General features: G+C 35.8%; 2 protein-coding genes across 2 annotated transcripts; one reads left to right on the top strand and one right to left on the bottom strand.

The window, feature by feature from the left end:
• Nucleotides 1-2,868: 2,868 nt before the first annotated feature.
• On the top strand, nt 2,869-6,238 carry LOC104593247 (nascent polypeptide-associated complex subunit alpha-like protein 2). The gene is made up of 4 exons (XM_010253020.3): nt 2,869-3,076; nt 3,183-3,279; nt 5,531-5,664; nt 5,761-6,238. The coding sequence occupies exons 1-4, from the start codon at nt 3,002-3,004 to the stop codon at nt 6,109-6,111; spliced, it is 657 nt and encodes a 218-aa protein (XP_010251322.1). The 5' UTR covers nt 2,869-3,001; the 3' UTR covers nt 6,112-6,238.
• An 8,150-nt stretch (nt 6,239-14,388) lies between these two features.
• On the bottom strand, nt 14,389-19,574 carry TIM13 (translocase of the inner mitochondrial membrane 13). Its single transcript, XM_010253010.2, has 2 exons — nt 19,363-19,574; nt 14,389-14,898 (listed from the first exon to the last, which is right to left on the bottom strand). The coding sequence occupies exons 1-2, from the start codon at nt 19,471-19,473 to the stop codon at nt 14,749-14,751; spliced, it is 261 nt and encodes an 86-aa protein (XP_010251312.1). The 5' UTR covers nt 19,474-19,574; the 3' UTR covers nt 14,389-14,748.
• Nucleotides 19,575-19,845: the final 271 nt, after the last annotated feature.

Below are 19,845 nucleotides of genomic sequence, written 5' to 3'. Positions count from 1 at the left end.
TATATGGAAAGGCTTCATGATCTTAAGAGTCCATGTAAACATATCAACTTTCTTAAGTACTAGGGTTGCTATTTCTATGGACATTGGCCATGGGGCCATGATTGTGCAACAAATAACAAGTAATTGTTATTTGTTTGTAGTGGAAGATTGTGGCAATCATTATGGATGTATGTTACAAACTAGGTGTTTATATTACCGGAATTTGTAGAAGTGTCCTTCAGATTTAAGGGCTAATAGTGACAAAAATGATTTTTGTCACTATACATTATATATAGTGACGGAAATTTTGTCACAATTATATTTTTAATATGTTAATAGTGACAAAAATAATCATCACTATATTATTTAATAGTGACATTTTAAAAATTCCTTACAATTTGTTTTTCATTAGATAATAGTGACAAAAGTGATTGTTACCATATTTTACAATAGTGAGAGATATTAAAAACTTCGTCACTATACATGATGAACATTTAGTTTTTAGTAACGAGCACAAGATGTTTGTCACTAAAACATTGAAACAATGACAAGCATATTTGTCACTATAAATAAATTTTAGTGGCGGACACAATATTCATTACTAAAGTAAAACGAAATGGTGACAAATTAAACCGTCACTAAAGGTTATACATTAGTGGCGGATTTTTAAATTCGTCACCATATGTTATAGTGACGCTGCCTATAGTGACGAACATAATTCCGTTGATTGTTCGTTACTATAGAACTTTTAGTGACGGATTTTTTTATCTATAGTGACGATTCTTGTTCGTCACTGAAACTTAATTTTCTTGTAGTGTTTTCTTGTTCTTGAGCTTCTAAGATACATAATACAATTTCTAATTTTAGAAATGTGAGTAGAAATGATTTTTAAAGCATCTTGTACACATAAATTTAAGATTTGTCACAACTAATTGAGATTTTAAAATATTTATTATTGAATCATTTTTATTAGCATTATCAAAACTAATAAAAAATTTTATTTTCAATTTCATAAGTATGTAAAGTAATATACTAGGAGCAATTGTTTGGCCACTATGTGGCCATTCAAATCTTGTAAAACTTAATTTTTTTTTTTGTAAAAGCCAATTTTTGTCAATAAAATGCCTTGTAACACAAATATAACTAATATTATATTTTGAAGTCCAAATATCATATGTAAGTGAAGTTTTAGAATTAAGAGTTGACAAAGTAGAAATTAAATTTTGTTTATATGAATAAAATTTTTTTAAAGCATTTGCTCCAATTGTATTTCTAGAAATTTTTTAAATTTGGAATTTAATGATTATTGTAAATATCTTTCTAGCCTAGGGTCTAAAGTTAATAAAACGGTTATTCAACATGTACAACATACTTAGCTAATTCTTCTCTTATTTTTCTTGGGAATATTCAAAATTACCAAAACCCATGCCCAATTTGTGTTTGACTTTGATTATATTTATTTTTTAGATGATTGGCATATATGTCTAGCCAAATGGCCAATACCACGCTTGGTGCTATAACTAAAATCACTTTTACATTTTCATACAAGCAACTATTTTTCCTTGCCTTGAAGAGTTTTTATGGTAAACATATCCGAGATTGGGTTGGTTTTTTTTCTTTTCACTTAGACCCCTAGTAGCAATACTAGGGGTGATTCTGACAGAAACATCAGCTATAGAACCATAGCACCCATATTGATATTGATGCTATCGTATTGTGACTATACATCTTCGAAAGCCAACACATGTTGGGAAAGGGATTTTAAGTGGAGCCAAGCATTTTTAAAAATTTGTAGTATTAAAACCCTAAAAAATGAAAATTAATTGCAAATTACCTTGTTCGCGATTCGGAATCTAAACTTGATTTCAACTGATGAAGCTTCTAAGCCTCCCAAACCACTAACTTAATATACTTGACTTGGCCTTTTTCTTGTGGATAAAGTTGAGAATTAGGAATAGGGAACAAGAGATTAATAGAGTCTAAGAGAGAGAGAGTATGAAAGAGTATATGAGTATACGAGGGTATGCGAATTGGTATAATAAGAATGAAGGAGTATAAGAGTATTTATGAGAATTATAATTAATTGAATTTACCAAAATACCCTTAAAACTATCGGTTTAATAGTTGTTGGGTGAGATATTTTGTTTTTTCATAAAGTTAATGATCACTTTAAAAAAATACCCATCAAACTAGCTAATATATAATTGCTAGGGGGCATTATTGTTAATTTTCCTCCCCCAGTCAAAATACACAATTACCTCCCCTAAACTAGCTGTTTACTACTCTTTGGGGGGTATTTACGTAAACGACTATATTCTTAGTGGGCTGGCTTTGTCAATGGGCCATGCCGGGCCTGGCCACGGGCTATTCTAGCATAGCCCACTTTGTCGTGTTATGTCGTAAACGACTATATTCTTAGTGGGCTGGCTTTGTCAATGGGCCATGCCGGGCGTGGCCACGGGCTAATCTAGCATAGCCCACTTTGTCGTGTTATGTCGTAAACGACTATATTTTTTAGCCCAAGCCCTACATGACCTTTGTGGGCTCTCCGGATTTATCACCAAACATTGCTTATGGGCTTTCAAAATGGGGCCCCAAAAGCTTCCACGTGAACGTCGGGAAAAGGAGTGAAAGGGAAGCTCTCTCACTATCAATCCCAATTCCCCACGAGCATCCATCCATACTTGTAGTGCTAGACACCTTAGAAACAGGCCAAAAATGGGCTTCTAATTGAACGGCTTTGATTTCTAGAACCCATTTCTTGGGACAAAAGGCAGTCCATGGAATAGACGGTCTAGATTTGATAATACGTTTCTTCTAATGCGGAGTATTATATCTGATGTACCCTCACTGTTTGGATGCCCTATGGTATATATACAATGTTATGGGGTTATCCCCAGAGAGAGTAACACAAGGCACGAGAAGGAAGGAGCTCGGCTTGATTCTTCTGTGGACGCACAGACACTCGCATCAACCTATCTTCATTCTTTCTTTCTTCTTCGTCCCTGCGTTCAAGCGGAGGATGCCAGGCCCCGTTGTGGAAGAGGAGGAGCAACTCGCCTCCCTCAAGGACCAGCAACAGAAGAAAGTTGAGGCGGTAATACATACGTTGCGCCTAAAAGCCATAAATATGCTCGTATTCCTGTTTCGCATTTGCTTTTGTTTGTTTATTTTGTCGTTTCTCCATTTCCCTTGTTTGGCAGAAAGACGAGCCCATCGTCGAGGATGTTAAAGACGATGAGGAGGAAGATGACGACGATGACGATGACGACGATGATGAGAAGGAAGATGGTCCCGAAGGTACACTTCCTTGCCCTCCCCACCTAATTGTTTATTTGGGGTTTTAGTTTTCAATATTATTCATCTTTACTCTTTTTATTACTTTTTTCAGTTTTTTCTGATTCTAGGGTTTCTCATCTTACGTCTTTTTAGATTTGCTTGTCCTAACCCTAATGTGAACTGTCTCGGTTTGAGGGTTTTGTCTGTTAATCTCCGTTTCTCTGTTTTCTCTGTACTCTATCTATGTTTAAATGTGTCTGTTGCCATGCCCGTGAGATTGCTATTCATTACTTGAGACCGAAGTTTTCTTTTGTCGATGAATCAAATGATGGCCCAGTAGTAGAGATTCTCCTCTGCCGAATTTTACTTTGTACGTCAAGGTTTTTATTTTATTTTATTTTTATTTTTTGTTTTAGGTTATAATGCTATTAGGAATTAGGATTGGGATTAATGTGTTTCAGGATTAGAGTTCTGAGGATGCTGTTCCAGTTATTGGATTGGCTAACAACATTTTTAAGCGCTAGTTGAGAGAACTAACTTTTTGATTAAAACTATAAACTGAGTGGACATTGTTTCACACTATTTCTTCTTGGTGATAATGGACTCATCTTTTTTCTCTTCATTGTTGCATTTAGCATTCTTGGTGTACATTTGAGTTCCACTACCGACCTCTTGTATTCACCTAATAGTTACATTTAATTTGATTCAATACACGATTGCTAGCATTTCCTTGCTTATTTTATCTTTCCATTTGCAGTTCACTTCCCACCTTCCTAAGTGAAGTTTGTCTTCTTTATTGTTGGGTTATTTCATTGGTGGTATTCTTGGGATGTCAATAAGTACAAGGGAATGTGATGGGTTGAATACAAGGTTTTAAAAGGCTAAAGGTGTAGTTGCGGCATAAGCCTCGAAAAAAATTGATTAATTAAAGTTTATAAGTAATAAAGAGAATATATGATAAACTAAGAATTATTTTATAGAATAGTTTATAAGATACCTAATTCTAGGCTTTTAGCATTCAACTAAATAATAACCAATCAACTAACAACCATCACTTCTCAAATGAATCCTCAGATCTCTCATATACCCATTGCTGTTTCTTGATTTCCATTATAAGTGGGTCACCTTGGTATGATTTTTCCTGGTGAATCCTGGAGGGTTGCAATCAAAAGCATACCCCTTATCTATTACTTGCAAATGCCCTTTCCACCACTAATAGGCTAAAGTATCTGAAATCCTTAACTTTTCCTTGACATGATATTAGTTCATACCTCTTGTGAATCAATGAGAATGTGGAATTCATGTCCCTGCCAAAAATAGAAAAAAATTGATAAACAACTTACCATTTTTAGGAGCTTGATGTGATTTGAATCATTTGATCTGAGGATACCAGGATGGTTCTTGAAATCTTAACACAAATTTTAACTGCATTATTGCCTGTTTTTGTTCTATCCCCCTCTTCTTCTATGAACTGCAAGGTGGCTTTTATCAGTTACCTACAAGGACACAGATATATGCCTCCTGAGCCCTGACAATTAATGAAAGTTCTAATTTCAAAAGGTTATTGATAACTCAATTTTCTGAAAAATTTATAGATTTCTGATTGAACTCGTTTTGATCTATATATAAGAAATCTGTATTGACAGTGAGGCTGAAACTCATTTTTGGGTTTTCAACTCTTGTTCAATAAAATCATATAACAATCTTTGTTTTTTGGCCCCGAAGCCTGAAATGCTAATTCCCAAGAATGGCCGGGCTTAAGTTTGAGGCTAACTGAGCCATGATTGCTTGATTGGGTAATTCTTAATTCTCCAAGAAGATTTAATGACTATGTATCACCTGGAGGAAATTTCATCCATCTATGCTACTTCTTATTTTGGCTTTAACTACGTTTACTTTGATGACCTTGATGGTGCTAATTTTTCTATGGAGATATTTTGCTCAATTCTTGTTTTCCTTCAAAAAAATAAGATGAAATAAAATTGTCCCTATGAATTGAATAGAACTTTTGTTCTGTTGTCAAAATTGTAATACTTGAACTCTTACTGCAGAACGGTTTGCTGCATTATCATCTCTGAACACGTGTAGTAACCATCCTTGTCTTTTTGCTCTGTGTGTGTGTATGTTGAATTGTTGATGCTGGTCTCTGTAAAGAATTCATGATGTCTTCAAGGATGACTCTATTCTATAGCCTTTTGTTTTTACTCTATTTGTTCTTTTTATCTTCAATCTTTTAATGGTTCAATTTCTTATCTTGAACTGTTATTGATAGGAGAGCAAGGTGCAGGTGCGAATGAGAGCTCAAAACAAAGCAGAAGTGAGAAAAAGAGCCGAAAGGCAATGTTGAAGCTAGGAATGAAACCTGTTACAGGTGTCACCAGGGTTACCATCAAGAGAACAAAGAATGTGAGTCCTTGTCAAGCATTTTGACAAAGTTGTCATTTAGACTATGAGATTTGATGTCTAATTAGCAGTACTTTTTTAATTGGTGGAGCCCTTCAGATTCTGTTTGTTGTCTCAAAACCTGATGTGTTCAAGAGCCCCAATTCTGAGACCTACGTAATATTCGGAGAGGCAAAGATCGAGGACTTGAGTTCTCAGCTGCAGACACAGGCTGCCCAACAGTTCAGGATGCCAGACATGGGGTCAGTGATGGCCAAACCAGACGTAGCTGCAGCTGCAGGTGCTGCACAGGCTGACGAAGAAGAGGAGGAGGTTGATGAGACTGGCGTGGAGCCTCGAGACATTGATTTGGTGATGACACAGGCTGGAGTTTCAAGGAGCAAGGCTGTTAAGGCTCTCAAGACTCATAATGGAGATATAGTGAGTGCTATTATGGAACTCACTACCTAGAGGTAGGTCTGGTGGCGGATTCATTGATAGTCTTCATCTTTCATCTATTGATATAAGATTTTGAACTTGAACATAACTACTCAATTTATTATTATTATTATTATTATTATTATTATCTTTTCATCTAGAGTTATTTTCATCTTTCAACCATTATAGTAGGTTGGTACGTGGGTGGTTTTTTTTGATAGTAGTCGGTCACTTGTGAAGGTGCAAGTAAACTCACCCTTGTCTTTGGAACAAATCTTTTTGGAAATTGTTTTCTCTCCATTATGTGACAGAGTGGTATCATGACATCAATCCCTCTTGCTTGCTGCCTTGCTATGTAACGTCAACGAGCAATCCAGTTGTACATTGGGAACATCTACCCACAGTGATGTGTGGGTAGGAGTAGGAGGTTCGAACACAACATCTACATATGGTTGTCCATAAAAAACCGATCCGAGTTGAATAAATCGCGCTTTAAAATCTGGTTTTGTTTTTCTTAAAAAAATCGAAGGATCGATTTCATTTTTGGTTAACCTATCAAAAAACCGGTGGTTAATTAAACTGATCGGTATATATATAGTTTTTATATTATAATTTATTATTATTTTTTATTTCATTTCCTTTCCCCTCTGTCAATCGGTCCTACATGCCCAAGCTGCCAAGCCCAAATAATACACCATAATTTGTCCAAGACCAAATGAATCGATTGGCTTTTTCCTATTGTTTCTGAAAGAAGCTAAGGCCAAGCTCAAAATCCCTAGATCTAGGATTTTTCCTATTGCTGATCCGTCGTGTTGGCAATCCTTCGTCAGTCTCTTAGATCTGTGATCTCTCTTTGTTTTCCGATGCTCCCCAATCATGCCCATCTCAGTCTCTCAATCACTCTACTCTCTCACTTTCTCAAAATCTCTATCGCCTCTTTATTCTTCGAATTTGTGACTTTTGGTACGTGGCGACTGGTCTCTGATGTAGTGAACGTCTGAATGCTTGGTTGAATGCCAGAGGACTAGGTGTGCAACTCAACTGCACTGCGCACTGTGCATTAAACAGCCCGACAGGCGGCAGTGGTAGGTGCTGGTGGAAGGTATACAGATACGGTCTCTCTTTTAATCTCACTCTCAAATGATGAAAACCTCCACGTTTTGAAAGATTTTTTATTTTTTGAATTACAAATGACAAAATAAAGAAACCAAAAACCGAAGATTGCTTAACCGATGAATCGGATTAAAACAAAAATCAGTGATATCGGTTGGTTCGGTTTAGAAAGTATGCAAATATGCCCATGGCCAGCCCTGGTCACAAGACCTGCCATACCTGCCCACGAGATGCTACAGATGTTCGACCCAATCAATGGCAATTGGCAACATACAAGTTTGAGATGTGAGGCTGTAGGGTTTTGTGGCCCTGTTAGTAGTAAATCCGTCTATAGACAGTTATTACCCACTACAACTTTGCTACCAGTAGCAGGGTTGCCAGATGTTTAAGCTGTGGCCGCACATTCAGAACATCTCACGTAATTGCGTATTCCATTCATGGGGAGATGTGACCAATGCATAGTTTCCTCTGGATAGATGTGGGTAGGATTCATGTTAGCAGGAGATCTGAATTGTCATTGATGTTTGGATCATGGTTTTTAAAAACGAACCGGAAACAGAACCGGTCAGGGGATCAGTTTCCGGTTAAGTGGTTAAACCATCCTGGTCGAATGGTTCGGCCCTTGACGTTATAAATAAATTAAAAATAAAAAATATTTATAAATAATAAAAATAGCATAAAATTAAATAAAAATAGAAAAAATACAGAAAATAAAACTATCTAAATAAAAAATAATACGGTACAAAACACATAGAAAATATAAAAATAAAATACAGACAAATTCTAAAAAATACAGAAAAAACATAAAATATAGAAATAAAACAGAAAATTGCAAAAATACAGAAAAAAACTCTAGAAAGTGTGGATGAATGAATAAAACAAAGTCATCTCCATATGCTGATAAAAATAGGAATGAGTTCACCTCTTGAGAAGTTGGGATTTGTAAGGCAAGGAGCTCTTCCATGCTGAGATCATCTACGCTGAAATTGAATCAAGAACTAACCCAATCATCATCATCATCGAAGCCTTTTACTCGCTAGAGAAATCAGAATATCAAAAGAAAAAGAAAAAAAAAAATTATAACAGAGCATCACCAAAAACAATATACCATTTCTCCTTGCATTTGGAGTTCCATCTTTAGACTAGAATGTTAAATCCTAAAATGTAAAAATCCTTACCTAAAATCAAGATTCATAGGGATAGATTCCCCTGGCATCAAAATAAAAGGGGAGAAATAGGAGCATTCACTCTAGAATGTTAATGGTGGTGTGACAGTGGGCTTGGGCTTGGTCGCAGGCCAGTTGCCGCTGCAAGTGCTGCTCCAACTTGCATAATCGCAATGCCCAATGGTGATGTTGCTGCCAATGCAAACTCCCCGCCCGCCGCTGCAAACTTGCCGGACATCTGCCACAAGTTCTGGCCGCCACAACTCTTACCCTGCAAGTGCTAGTTGCCGCAACTCTAAATACTGTAAACTCGCCATCTCCGGTCATCGTTAATCGCCGTTGGATGCTGGAGGTGCTGGCCGCCGCAGCCCGCAGGTGGTCGGTTGGGTGTGAGGGTTGAGAGGAGGGAATTCGGGAAGGGTTAGAACAAAAATGGGTTCTAATCCTAAAGCTAAAGGGACTAATTCGAACTAGGTTGGGGATATAGAAGGTATTTTATTTTTTGTTTGTTTTATTTAAAACATTAAAAATAAAAACTAGTAACCTGCGAACCACTGCCCGGGTCAAACAGTTTAGCGGTCTGACCACCCGAGTCAGCGGTTTTTTGACATTTTCAACGTTTTTAATATAACCGGTCCCGGGGGCTGATCAGTTACCGGTTTTTCCGGTCTGGTTTTGAAAACCATGGTTTGGATCTCTTACTTACAAGAACTCAAGTCTGCCCACACGTAGGGGTAAGCATTATTCGGTTAAAACCAAAACATTGAATCGAAAATTTCGATTTTGATTTTATTGGTTCGGCCTTTTCTGTTTTTAATCAAAACGGTTTGATTAATTCAATTCGTTTTTAATTTTTTAGTTTATTTTTTAAAATTTCAATTTATTCGATTCAATTTTTAACCGAATAAACAGAATTCTCACCCCACATCACTATAGCAGCACATTGTAAATATTTTAATATTACTATTCATGTCTATCTAATTAACAGCTGTAGTGTGGTGTGGATAGATATAGTAACATTCATATGGGTACGAGAACTGGATTGCCTCGTTGAAGGGAAGGGCCTTGATTGCGCTTATGAACGGAGTTACTTTCCAGTAACCTTTCTGTCCGTTTCTCATTTATTTCCCAGTACACCCTTTGAGTATAATTCAATTTGATAAGAGAAAAATGTGATCGGAATTTGAATTCGAATATGTTGGATATTCAAAAATTACGCATTATTAATTTCCCAATACAGCCTTAAAATTCCAACGTGACTTACCACATTCTCACTCAAATTTAAATGAAAATCAAAACCTATCCGTTTTCTTTGCTTGTCCACTTGCAAATTACTCAAGTTATAAGACTTAAATTAGCATGAAGCGCTATTGGAAATGAAATGGCCTCATCTTAAAAGTTGTGGAATAGGCTGCATTTGGCATTTCTTATTTTAAGGATTTGTTTTTCTTTTTTGCAATTAAAATATCTCTATAAACACTGACATGGTGTTTGGAAGTGTGGGCGTTTTTTGGGACCGATTTTCATGAAAAAACGCCCATGCTTTTAAGACCCATTTTTCATAAAAAAAACGCTTCTGCCACGTAGGCAATGAGTAATATTATACTGTTTGGTAAGGTGATTTTCATCACCGTTTTTCATGTGTGTTGACAGGTAAGCACCACATAGGAAACACATCAGTCAACCGTTGGGGGAAACGGTTCACTGATGCATGAAACGCCAAATTATCGGTGGGGTCCCGATTTTCGATGCATACCCGATTTTTTAATAATCGGCTGAACCAAACAATGAGATACATGGGCGTTTGTTGAAACGCCTATGTGGATCCGACATGGAACCATTTTTTTTGAAAAACGGCCACGGTTCGAAACATCCCCTGAGTTTTTAACAAAAAGGAGATAGTCCTTAAAATAAGGAATGCCAAATGCAGTCTTAGGTGGCATTTTATAAATCTGAAAATTCATATCTGAAAAGTTAAAAAGATATTAAAAGTGTTTGAAATCTGAAAAGAGGCATAATTGCTTTTTTACTTTTTAGAGGATTTGAATCCATAAGTTTGTTTGTGTTGGATCAACTCTTTACCATCTGAAATTTACTGATTTTACTATTTTACCCCTAGAACATTTTATTTGAAAATGTTGAGTTCAATTTACATTATCTCATAAAAAATAATTTTCAACCTTAAAATAATATTGAAACAATAAAAATAAAAAACAATAAATTATTAATTAATAAATGAAACAATTAAAATTTTAAAATAATTAATGACTATAAAAATATTAAAATAATTAATAATTAATAATTAATAATTTATACAAATAAAAATTAAAATAGTTTTTAAAGATTAATAAAATAATTAAAAATTATTAGTTAATAAAAATATTTAATAAATAATAAATAACATAAATAAATTTAATAATAAATAATTAATGTTTAATACAAACAATAAAATAATTAATAATTAATAAAAAATTGCGGTGGAAGAAAGAGAGAGAGGGGGGAGGCGAGAGAGAAGACAGGGGGAGAGAGCCGCCGTTGCAACTTGTAGCGGTGGTGGCGGTGATGGGAAGACGGGAGGGAGGGAGAGAGAGAGAGAGAGAGCCGCCGCTACAAGTTGTAGTGGCGGTGGCGGAAGATAGGGCGAAGAGAGGGAGATTGAGAGAGCAAGAGAACTGCTGTGGCGGTGGCAGAAGACAGGGCGGAGAGAGAGCGAGGGCGAGAGAGAAGAACCATCGCTACTGGAGAGAGAGAGAGAGAGAGAGAGAGAGAGAGAGTGCAGTGGCGATGGAGCTTCGTTTAGTTCACAGTGAGTGCTTGATTGGATTTACATGAAAGGACAAAAATATGTAATATTAAAATTTCTTTAAGGGTATTTATGTCTTTTATGCACATCTGAATTAGGTCTGTCCACCTCTAAGAAATTAAGATCTGAAATCCAATTTGAGATCTGTAATAAGAGGTAATAACAAAGCAAGGTGTCTGAAAAGCAAACTTTTCGGATTTTGACAACTAAAAAGTGCAATCAAACGGCACCTTATCTAAGACCCTGTTTGGTTTGTGGGAATAGGTGTCTAGAATAGGGATCGGAATGGGCTATTCCGGTTCTAACTATTTGGTTGGGTGGAACCGGAATCCCATTCCCATTCCTGCTGGAATGGCATTCCCCCATTTGAGAGAATGGCCATTCCCTGCCCCGCCCTTGGGAATGAAGTCCCATTCCTGCTGGTTTTAATTCACATTCCTATTCCTGTCTGAGCCAAATAGAATATGGGAATGGACCATTCCGATTCCGATTTCGAAGGATTTCAATTTCGATTCCAATTCTGACTATGAACCAAATGGACCCTATGGATTTTGATTTGGACTTTAAACTAATTGATTTTTAGACTACATTTGTAAAATGCTTGGGGTGATCATTAAAAACCAAAATACCGAGAAACCAAACCAGATCAATGGAATCAAACTGAATAATCTGGTTAGCCGAACTGGTTGGTTCATTATTTTGGAAAAACTGAAGGTAAAGGTTTAGTTTTGGTTAACCAATATAAAAAATCAGTGGTTAACCGAACCAAATAATATATAATATATTATATTCGATTTTCCAAAAACTAGTGGTATCCCTTCAGTTAAAAAAAGTTCCACCTTTCGGTTAACTGAACCATGAGCATGCCTATAAAAAGCCCATTTGAGAGAGCTTATGCAATGATTGAGCTAAGTCACGTTTGAGAAGCTACCTAAAAGCTAGGATAGGTTCAACAGAAAGTCAAATTTTGGGCCCAAAGCTTAATTTTTGTTTTACAGATTGTTATTGAATAGGGCTTCATGACTTTGTGACTTTCTTGTCTCATACAACACCAGAAGTCACTGTGTGAAGCCCTCCTAAGCGGGCACAAAGGCCTCTATGAACTGCAACTTAGGTAGTTAAAAATGTAGAAGAAAAATGCTTTTTGATATTTATGAAGCTTTAATATGACCCCACTAGAAAAAAAAAAAAAAAAATTCATGGCTACACTACGGATGGCAATTTCTATGTTGGGAGATAAAATACCTTAGCCATTATGTCGGGTAGTGAAAAGATGTTTTTGTTTCCAAAAATATATTTGTTTTTGAAACCATCAAAATTATGTTTTTTAAAATAAAAACAAATTTTCATTCTTCAAACAATTGAGAACAAAAAACACATACAAAAACAATAACATGTTTTGTGTTCTTGTTCTGTCAAATAAAATGATTCTGATTTATTGTTAGAATTGGTAATAAGAAAAACAATTTCCATTGGAAAGCGTACCCATTTCATATCAAGTTTGAAACCACATGCCACTATGTTCATCTACATCTATCCCATATTTTGTAATAAATTTTATAGGAAAAAATCCAGATCAGTACCATGAACTTTAGGGGTTGCGTAATATGTCTAATAGGTCCTGCCATTAATTGACATGTGTCACTTAAAATTTTTAAAATATCGAAACTACCCTTGAAAAAAGACATTGTTCATTGTCTTTACTTTGAAATTGAAGAATTGTGCCAAAAACAGATTTGAACGAACCAACAACTAGGAGTGAACATTCAGTTTGTTCAGTTCAAAACCAAATCAAAAAAACTGAAATTTTTACAACTGATTTATCATAGGCTAAAACTGAACCAAAAATGAAATTGGTTGAAATCGATCAAATCGAACCAAAATTTTATTCTGTTATTTTGGTTAAAAACCGAAATAGAAATCCACCCCAATCAAAATAAAGAATCTCTGAAGATGGTTGCAGGTTGCAGCCTCTCTCATTTGGTCGCAACCTCTCTCGTTCATGGTCTGTCCGCAGTGTTCACTCTTCGCTCTAAGACGATTAAGACTTAGGAGACTTGGATTCTTTGAAAGTTTGAGAGATTGAGGTTTGGAGCTGGAGGAATTTGAGGAATAGAAGAATAAGACGAAAAGGAAAGGGTTAGAGTTTAGAGAGTATAGACTAGACTCTAGAGAGTAGAGATTGGCGTGCTCAAGAAGAAAAGGCCTCTATAGACTAGACTCTAGTGGGTAGAGACTGACGTGCTTAAGAAGAAAAGGAAAGCTTGAAAAGGTTTTTTTTTCTTAATCTTTTTAGTTTTCCCTTTTTTAGTTAAATTTTATAATCTTGACATTTAAGTTTCTTTGTATTGGGTTGAGCAGCTTCCACTTTCTATTAAGTCCTATGCGGGGTATGCATCGCTCTACGTATCAACTATCAACAATATTAAAAAAATTATATAATTTTAAAAATAAATTGGTTTTTCGGTTAATCAATTTGTGAACCATGACAAGTGAAACCGAAATATAAAAAAACCGATTTTGGCAATCGAAACTGAATCAAAAACTATTTAAACCGAACCAATTAAGCCAAAACCAGAATTTCAATTTGATTCTTCGATTTTAACCAAATTCTGCTCACCCCTACCAACAATGGTGCTGGGAACTGACCAAGTTCTTGCAACAACTGAAATCGCCATTGATATGGTTTCCTGTATATTCTTTATTCTTTTTAAATTTTATGTAGCTGATGAAAATTTCCTATATATTCTAAAATCCATCTTGGTAGTTGCTGCAACCTTCCCATCTCAACCAGGATGCAAAGGGAAATGATATCGATTTTAGCATTTACAAGGGAAAGTTTATGTTGATTGTTAATGTTGCATCACAATGGTATGACCAAGTTTCTTCTTTGTCGTCAATAGCCGGTAATCTATCATTCTAGAAGCCGGAAAACAAGATTGCTTGAAATCAAAATTTAAATGAAAAGAGTTTTGTTTAAATTGGTTCATGTGGAAGTGGCAGATAAAAAAAATAAGATGACACATGATGGATAGTTTTGACATTTCCAAAATTAACTAACGGGCTGTTTAACACATTCTGAAAGTTCAAAGTTCTGCATAGACACCTAAAGTTCAAGGTACTGAATACTGATGAGGGAATTTCTCAATTTTATACGTTGGGTAATTTCTACGGTGCAGAGAAAGTATTGTACTTGATGAGCTTTATGCAATGAGAAACAGACGTGAATTTTAGCGAATAACCACTTAGATTGACCCACTAGTATAGTTTGGATGATTATCGATTGATTGGTTACAAGTACAGAAGGGCCCTAAAGTAAAAAAGGACAATGAAATGGTAATACAGAATGTGGCTCGGATGGTCGAGCGATAGCTAAGCAACCAAGAATAGAAGGCCAAACAATAATACTAAAAATCAAAATTTACCGCTTCAGGCTGGCGTATCGTGATTGGGCTATAGTACTATGGTCCATGCCAATAATGGGAAAACAAAATCCGTTGCATTCTCCCTCAAACTAGCAAAATCCATAAAATGTTGCAACCATGAAATTACCCAAATCCAAAAGGCAACTGCCGAAAGCCTGAAACATTAGCGAGGTGAACTGAAAAGAGCTCGGCTAACAATACCGGTAGCTTCAATATAGCGATCCACGCATCTAGATATGCAACTACTCTCACTCCCACTCAGGCTTGTCCCGGGTTTGGTGATACACTTTGCAAAGCACTTTCCTCTTACAGTCTGTCAAACAAATAGTTTTGTCAGGCGGATAGAATCATCAAGAAATGAATCCAACAAGAGCTTCATCGAAGACTAAGATTTTAATTTGCATTTCAATCCATGATTTATTTGGCCACTTCTGAAATCTGATTTGTATCTTCGTGTAAGAAAGCTCAAACTTTGGAAGAATTTCTATGCTAAAAGAATAAAATTGATTTATTTAAAATTAAAAACCAAAAAACATAACTTCCACAAAGTGAAACACCAACTTGCACCATCCATAAAAAGAAATGATAGATATTTCATGGATTGAATGCTTTCGCAAATAAAAAATTGGCATCATCAAAAATTTGTTAAAATGGTATATTTTACTTCTTTTAGAAATATTAATGCTATACTCTAGTAGTTTCCATTGTGATATCTACCATTGCATTGGATATGCATCATGCCCAATGCCACCATGTTAAGCATATACAAGTATCCGGATATCATGGACAAAAGGTCCCCAGTTGGTAAAAAGAGTGACCTAAGACAAGATAAATCTGTCTATTTTTATTATTAGTAACCAGATCAAAGAGTGTCATTTTTCAATTTTTTCGATGAATAAATCCTTATTGATTCTGTTATTTTTGAGGAAGAATCTTTTTCCTAACTTTTTTCTATCATCAATGCAATCATGATTTTATTAATGTGTACTAAAAACTTTGCATTTCAAAGACTAAGGAATGGAAGAAAGTAAACAAAAGAGCAAGCCTGAAATCTCAACAAAAATAGAGAAGGATAACTTTGTTGCATTTCAACCCTGGGCCTGGTGCCCCAATAGCAGATTGTCATTGTTACTACCACTTCCCTTGATAAAGCATTTGCATTATCATTTGCCAATCCTTTTTCTTTCCTGATGAATAAACATCATTTGCCAATCTTCATATGCACTTTAACAGGCAATTCAGGTTATCTGACAATTCCTTTGCCTCTCTATGCTATAATCCAAGGGACTGTAATGTAGGATGGTAGGGGAAAAGTCCTACACTCAGCAATGGTGGGTAAGCATTTTAGATCTTTTAATGCAAGTATCTCAAGTGCTAATTGAAGGAAAGCATGGGGAATTGATGATTTGTATTTTGTAGAGGAAATCTCCAGAGAAAGAAAGAAGGCAATATTGAAAGAAATAGAGAAGAGAGGAGATACCTGGAGATGATGAAGCCTTTTTTCTTTGTTCCAATCTGTCCAAAAAGGCTTTAAATCACACAAATAAAGCTGGCATCAGCCAGCCCTTATCCTTGGAAGTTTCTTGATTTTTTTTTTTTTGGTTTTGGTTTTACAGCCTAGGTATGACAATGACAAGTTGTTATTTCTGTTTTTCTTAGTTCAGTCTGATCATATGTAGACTATTGCAGAAACATGACTAAATCGTATTATATTTGATCGAATGTTTTGAATATTGCGCATATGATGAGTGGTTACTATAAACTATATTTTTTATCAATATTCCTAAAAACTAACTATAGAATGATTTGAAGTGCCTATTGAGCCTCAAGGACTTGTTGAAAAGGCCTTCAAATACATTTATCAAACATTGATAAGAACAAGAAAAAAGAAAGATCATTACCCACTGTTGGTTGCAGTTATCTGGGGTCTTTTGAGGGGTGGAATGAATACAGACCTAACATATGGCTTTTTTTCACACAGTGGCTGCTCTCCAACTCAAACCCACATTCTCACACTTGTTAGCCCAAGATTTATCATTGCACCAAGCAATAGCCCCTACTTGTTCAACATTCATAAAAAGGACTAATAGTGTATTTTCATTAATTTCTCAATATGCAGAAACTTGCCAAAAAAATGTCTCAACATGCAGAATTTTTCAATTGTAACACTTGTGTCTTTTTGTGCGAAAACCACCTACAAATGCCACAAATATTAGGTCACTGAGCTTTTATTACTTTCATCCTACCAAACTTGGTCACCCCTTACACCTTCACATTCTAAAATCAAACCTACCTACCAAATTTCATTGGAACCAACCCTAGGGTTTTTCCCTCAATTTCAAAGCTCTTAAAATTTTAAGAGTGAACATGCAGTTCATGGCAAGAGATTTGGGTGCACCTTTCAGATGGACACAAATATCAACCAACAGAGTGGCTGATTACCAAGGAAAAGCTTGGGGTAAACAGGGCCCAAACATTTCTCAAAATCAACAAATTTTTACAGTTACCAAATATCAATCAATAATCAAATACCAAAAAAAAAAAAAAAAAAAACAATCAATCAACCAATTGAACATGTATTTCTTGCAAATAAGACCAAGTCCCATCCCTAAACCAATCTATCCTATCTATTCACCTCAGTTTCATCTGTAAAGCTATTTGAACTTTATTTCTAGCAGTTAGTACCACATAGCTTCTTTCAAAACATTTCTATCAGTAACAATTATTAAGAATTTATTAATGAAAGGACAAAAGCTATTTATCAAAATAAAAATTATTAAAGGACAAAAGCTTTCAGATTTGGAAGAAACCAGACCCATTTGGACTCTGTCTGTATATTTTTGGTCTGTATATTTCCTTATCAGTTTGGGACAGGATCCAGCCTGACCCAAACCATTGACCCATTGACAGCACTACTTAAGTTTCTTAGGTCCAGCTGGTGAAGGTATTCCCTTGGACCTTCTTGTTATTATTCAGGGTCTAAAACTGGCATTCTCAATGAATTGGCATGGGCTGATTGTGGAAGGTGAATGCCAAGAAGTAATTGGTTGATGTCTACAGGAGTAGATTGGTCTGTGTTCCCTAGGCAACTGATTGGAGAAGCTAAGGTTTTTTCATCTAGGTTAAACAGTTTGTTCAGGTTCAAATGCTAATTCATCATCATGGGGAAGAGGTAAGAAGGTCTGACTTGATTTGGCAAGCTCCGGGCCCAGGGGTTAGACGGAAAGGTTTCCATGTATTTTCTGCATTTGATGTGTCAACTATAAGCAGTTTACTTTTTTCTACGGTTTAATATCTGTGGAATACACAAATTTTCACATCTTAACTATATTAACAAGCTTTGCAAGTATGTGGAATGGTGATGTCCCTTCACAAGGATAGGTGATGACAACTCTAACTTTATCTTCAGCAGAAATAGTTTCACAACATTCACACAATGACTAGTGTTGATTAAAACTGCACAGTGGACTAGAACCAAACTGAAGAGAATAAGAATGGCCTCAACTCTCAAGTAGAAACCAGCCAATTTTTCCCAATTACTTTTGTTCCACTCATCAAAACAGTATTTATGTAGTTGAAACCCATATAGATGGGACATACTTAGATGATGATGATTATGACTTTCTTCCATTCTCATCATCCACCATTTGCTCAAATTCAAGGTTGTAGATTTATTGTTTCATTGTAGAAATTTCTATGATATGGACATTATCTGTATATGCCTATAATACCAGTGTCAGACATGATAAGTACCAAATACAAAAAGGAAGAGCGCCACATTTTTGTTTCCATGAAGCATTAGTAGTAGATTTAAGCCCTTGGAAGGAAATTAAGGAATTAAATTCTTTAACCAAGTGATTTTACATTATGGTGCCATACCATAATTTCAGCACTTGAACTTTGCAAGCAATCACAATACATCAACTAGATGTGCAATAATTGGTTATAAAGCTAAAACCGCTTGGTGATTAACACAACGTGCATCAATGCTTGTTCTAGAAGATGCCCAAATGGAGAACTAGACTACTTCGGGCGGCAGGAATTCTAAGCTTCCAAATAAGGTTTCAATGAAGGAAGATCAAATAACACTTCATACAAATACAATCCCAACCAAAATATTCTGACGTAAAATAGATACAAAATATCACCAACTGTAGGGAGATATTTAGAGAGAAAGGGCTTTTGGGAAGTGTACATCTAGTAAAAGAACAAGAGTAACAACAAAGGAAAGAAGTTCCTTCATAAGACTACCCTATTTTTCAATGAATTGCGGACTACATAGTGTAAAATGGTTCCATGAGACCCTTTCTCAAAATTTACACTGCATCATTACTAGCATTATCAAGCTGCATAAAAAATCATCACTAGAATAATCAAATTGCAGCATCATTTGATCATAACCATGCCTACAAGACATCCTTATTGAAGCATATTAGACAACCAAGAGAACACACAAAAGTAAACGGCTGTAGCTGATATCAAAATGTTTAGACAGATATAGCAAAAATAGCAGCAATATACTAAGACTCGCCGCAAAATGTAAATAATAGGAGAGAGAGAGAGAGAGGAGACGGCAAAAGCTTCGTTCTTTAGGAGCAGAATGATAGTCAGACACATTTGAATAGTTATGATCTAACAAGTATGACCTTGTGTTGCTTAAAATATCCTTCTGCGTTTGTTTGACGAATTTGTAAGGGGAATTGAATGATCAATGCTATTGAATCTCAAAATATAAGCTTGAAGATAGACAGAGTTAGGTTTTCAGCTTCAGTGTTACCTCGAGAAACTCCTCTGCGTAAGCCTGGGCAAGTTGAGTCTTAAGTTGCTCCATGAAGGCTTCTGCTGAAGGCTGAGAAGAGCCGCTTGAAGGAGAAGAGAACGAATCCATCTCTCGACTCTCGGTTTCTTCGACGCTCGCACAGCTGAACCCCTTGGACGATATACCCTAATTATCGTTAGAACTTAGAACTTTATATTTTCTAGGGTTAACTACTAATATATACCGCTGAGGTTCGAGGAAAATACCTCTATATACATTCTAACGGAGGGGCCGGCGTTTCACGGGCTCGCTCATAAATTATCAGGTTCGACCTCGATTCGAATTAGAGATTTGAGTTCGAGTCAAAATCTTAGAAGTTCAAGCTCAGTTACTTTTAATTGCAGTTCGAGTCAAAATCTGTAGCAGGCGAAGTGTCAAGCTAAGGTCTCCATCAATTGTCGAGGTGCTGAGTCGAGATCTCCCTTAGTGACCAAGGTGTTG

This window comes from Nelumbo nucifera, chromosome 3, assembly GCF_055504915.1.
Source record: "Nelumbo nucifera cultivar China Antique chromosome 3, China Antique-T2T, whole genome shotgun sequence".
Classification (NCBI taxonomy): Eukaryota; Viridiplantae; Streptophyta; class Magnoliopsida; order Proteales; family Nelumbonaceae; genus Nelumbo; species Nelumbo nucifera.
Note: the sequence above shows the minus strand (reverse complement) of the source record. Positions and strands in the feature narration are given on the sequence as shown.

Bases quoted from the DNA above. Each gene is read 5' to 3' on its own strand.
- LOC104593247 (XM_010253020.3), top strand. From the start codon at position 3,002: ATGCCAGGCCCCGTTGTGGAAGAGGAGGAGCAACTCGCCTCCCTCAAG. The intron at 3,077-3,182 runs GTAATACATACG...CTTGTTTGGCAG, and splicing joins AACAGAAGAAAGTTGAGGCG to AAAGACGAGCCCATCGTCGA. The intron at 5,665-5,760 runs GTGAGTCCTTGT...GGAGCCCTTCAG, and splicing joins CCATCAAGAGAACAAAGAAT to ATTCTGTTTGTTGTCTCAAA.
- TIM13 (XM_010253010.2), bottom strand. From the start codon at position 19,473: ATGGATTCGTTCTCTTCTCCTTCAAGCGGCTCTTCTCAGCCTTCAGCA. The intron at 14,899-19,362 runs GTAACACTGAAG...TTTGTTTGACAG, and splicing joins ACGCAGAGGAGTTTCTCGAG to ACTGTAAGAGGAAAGTGCTT.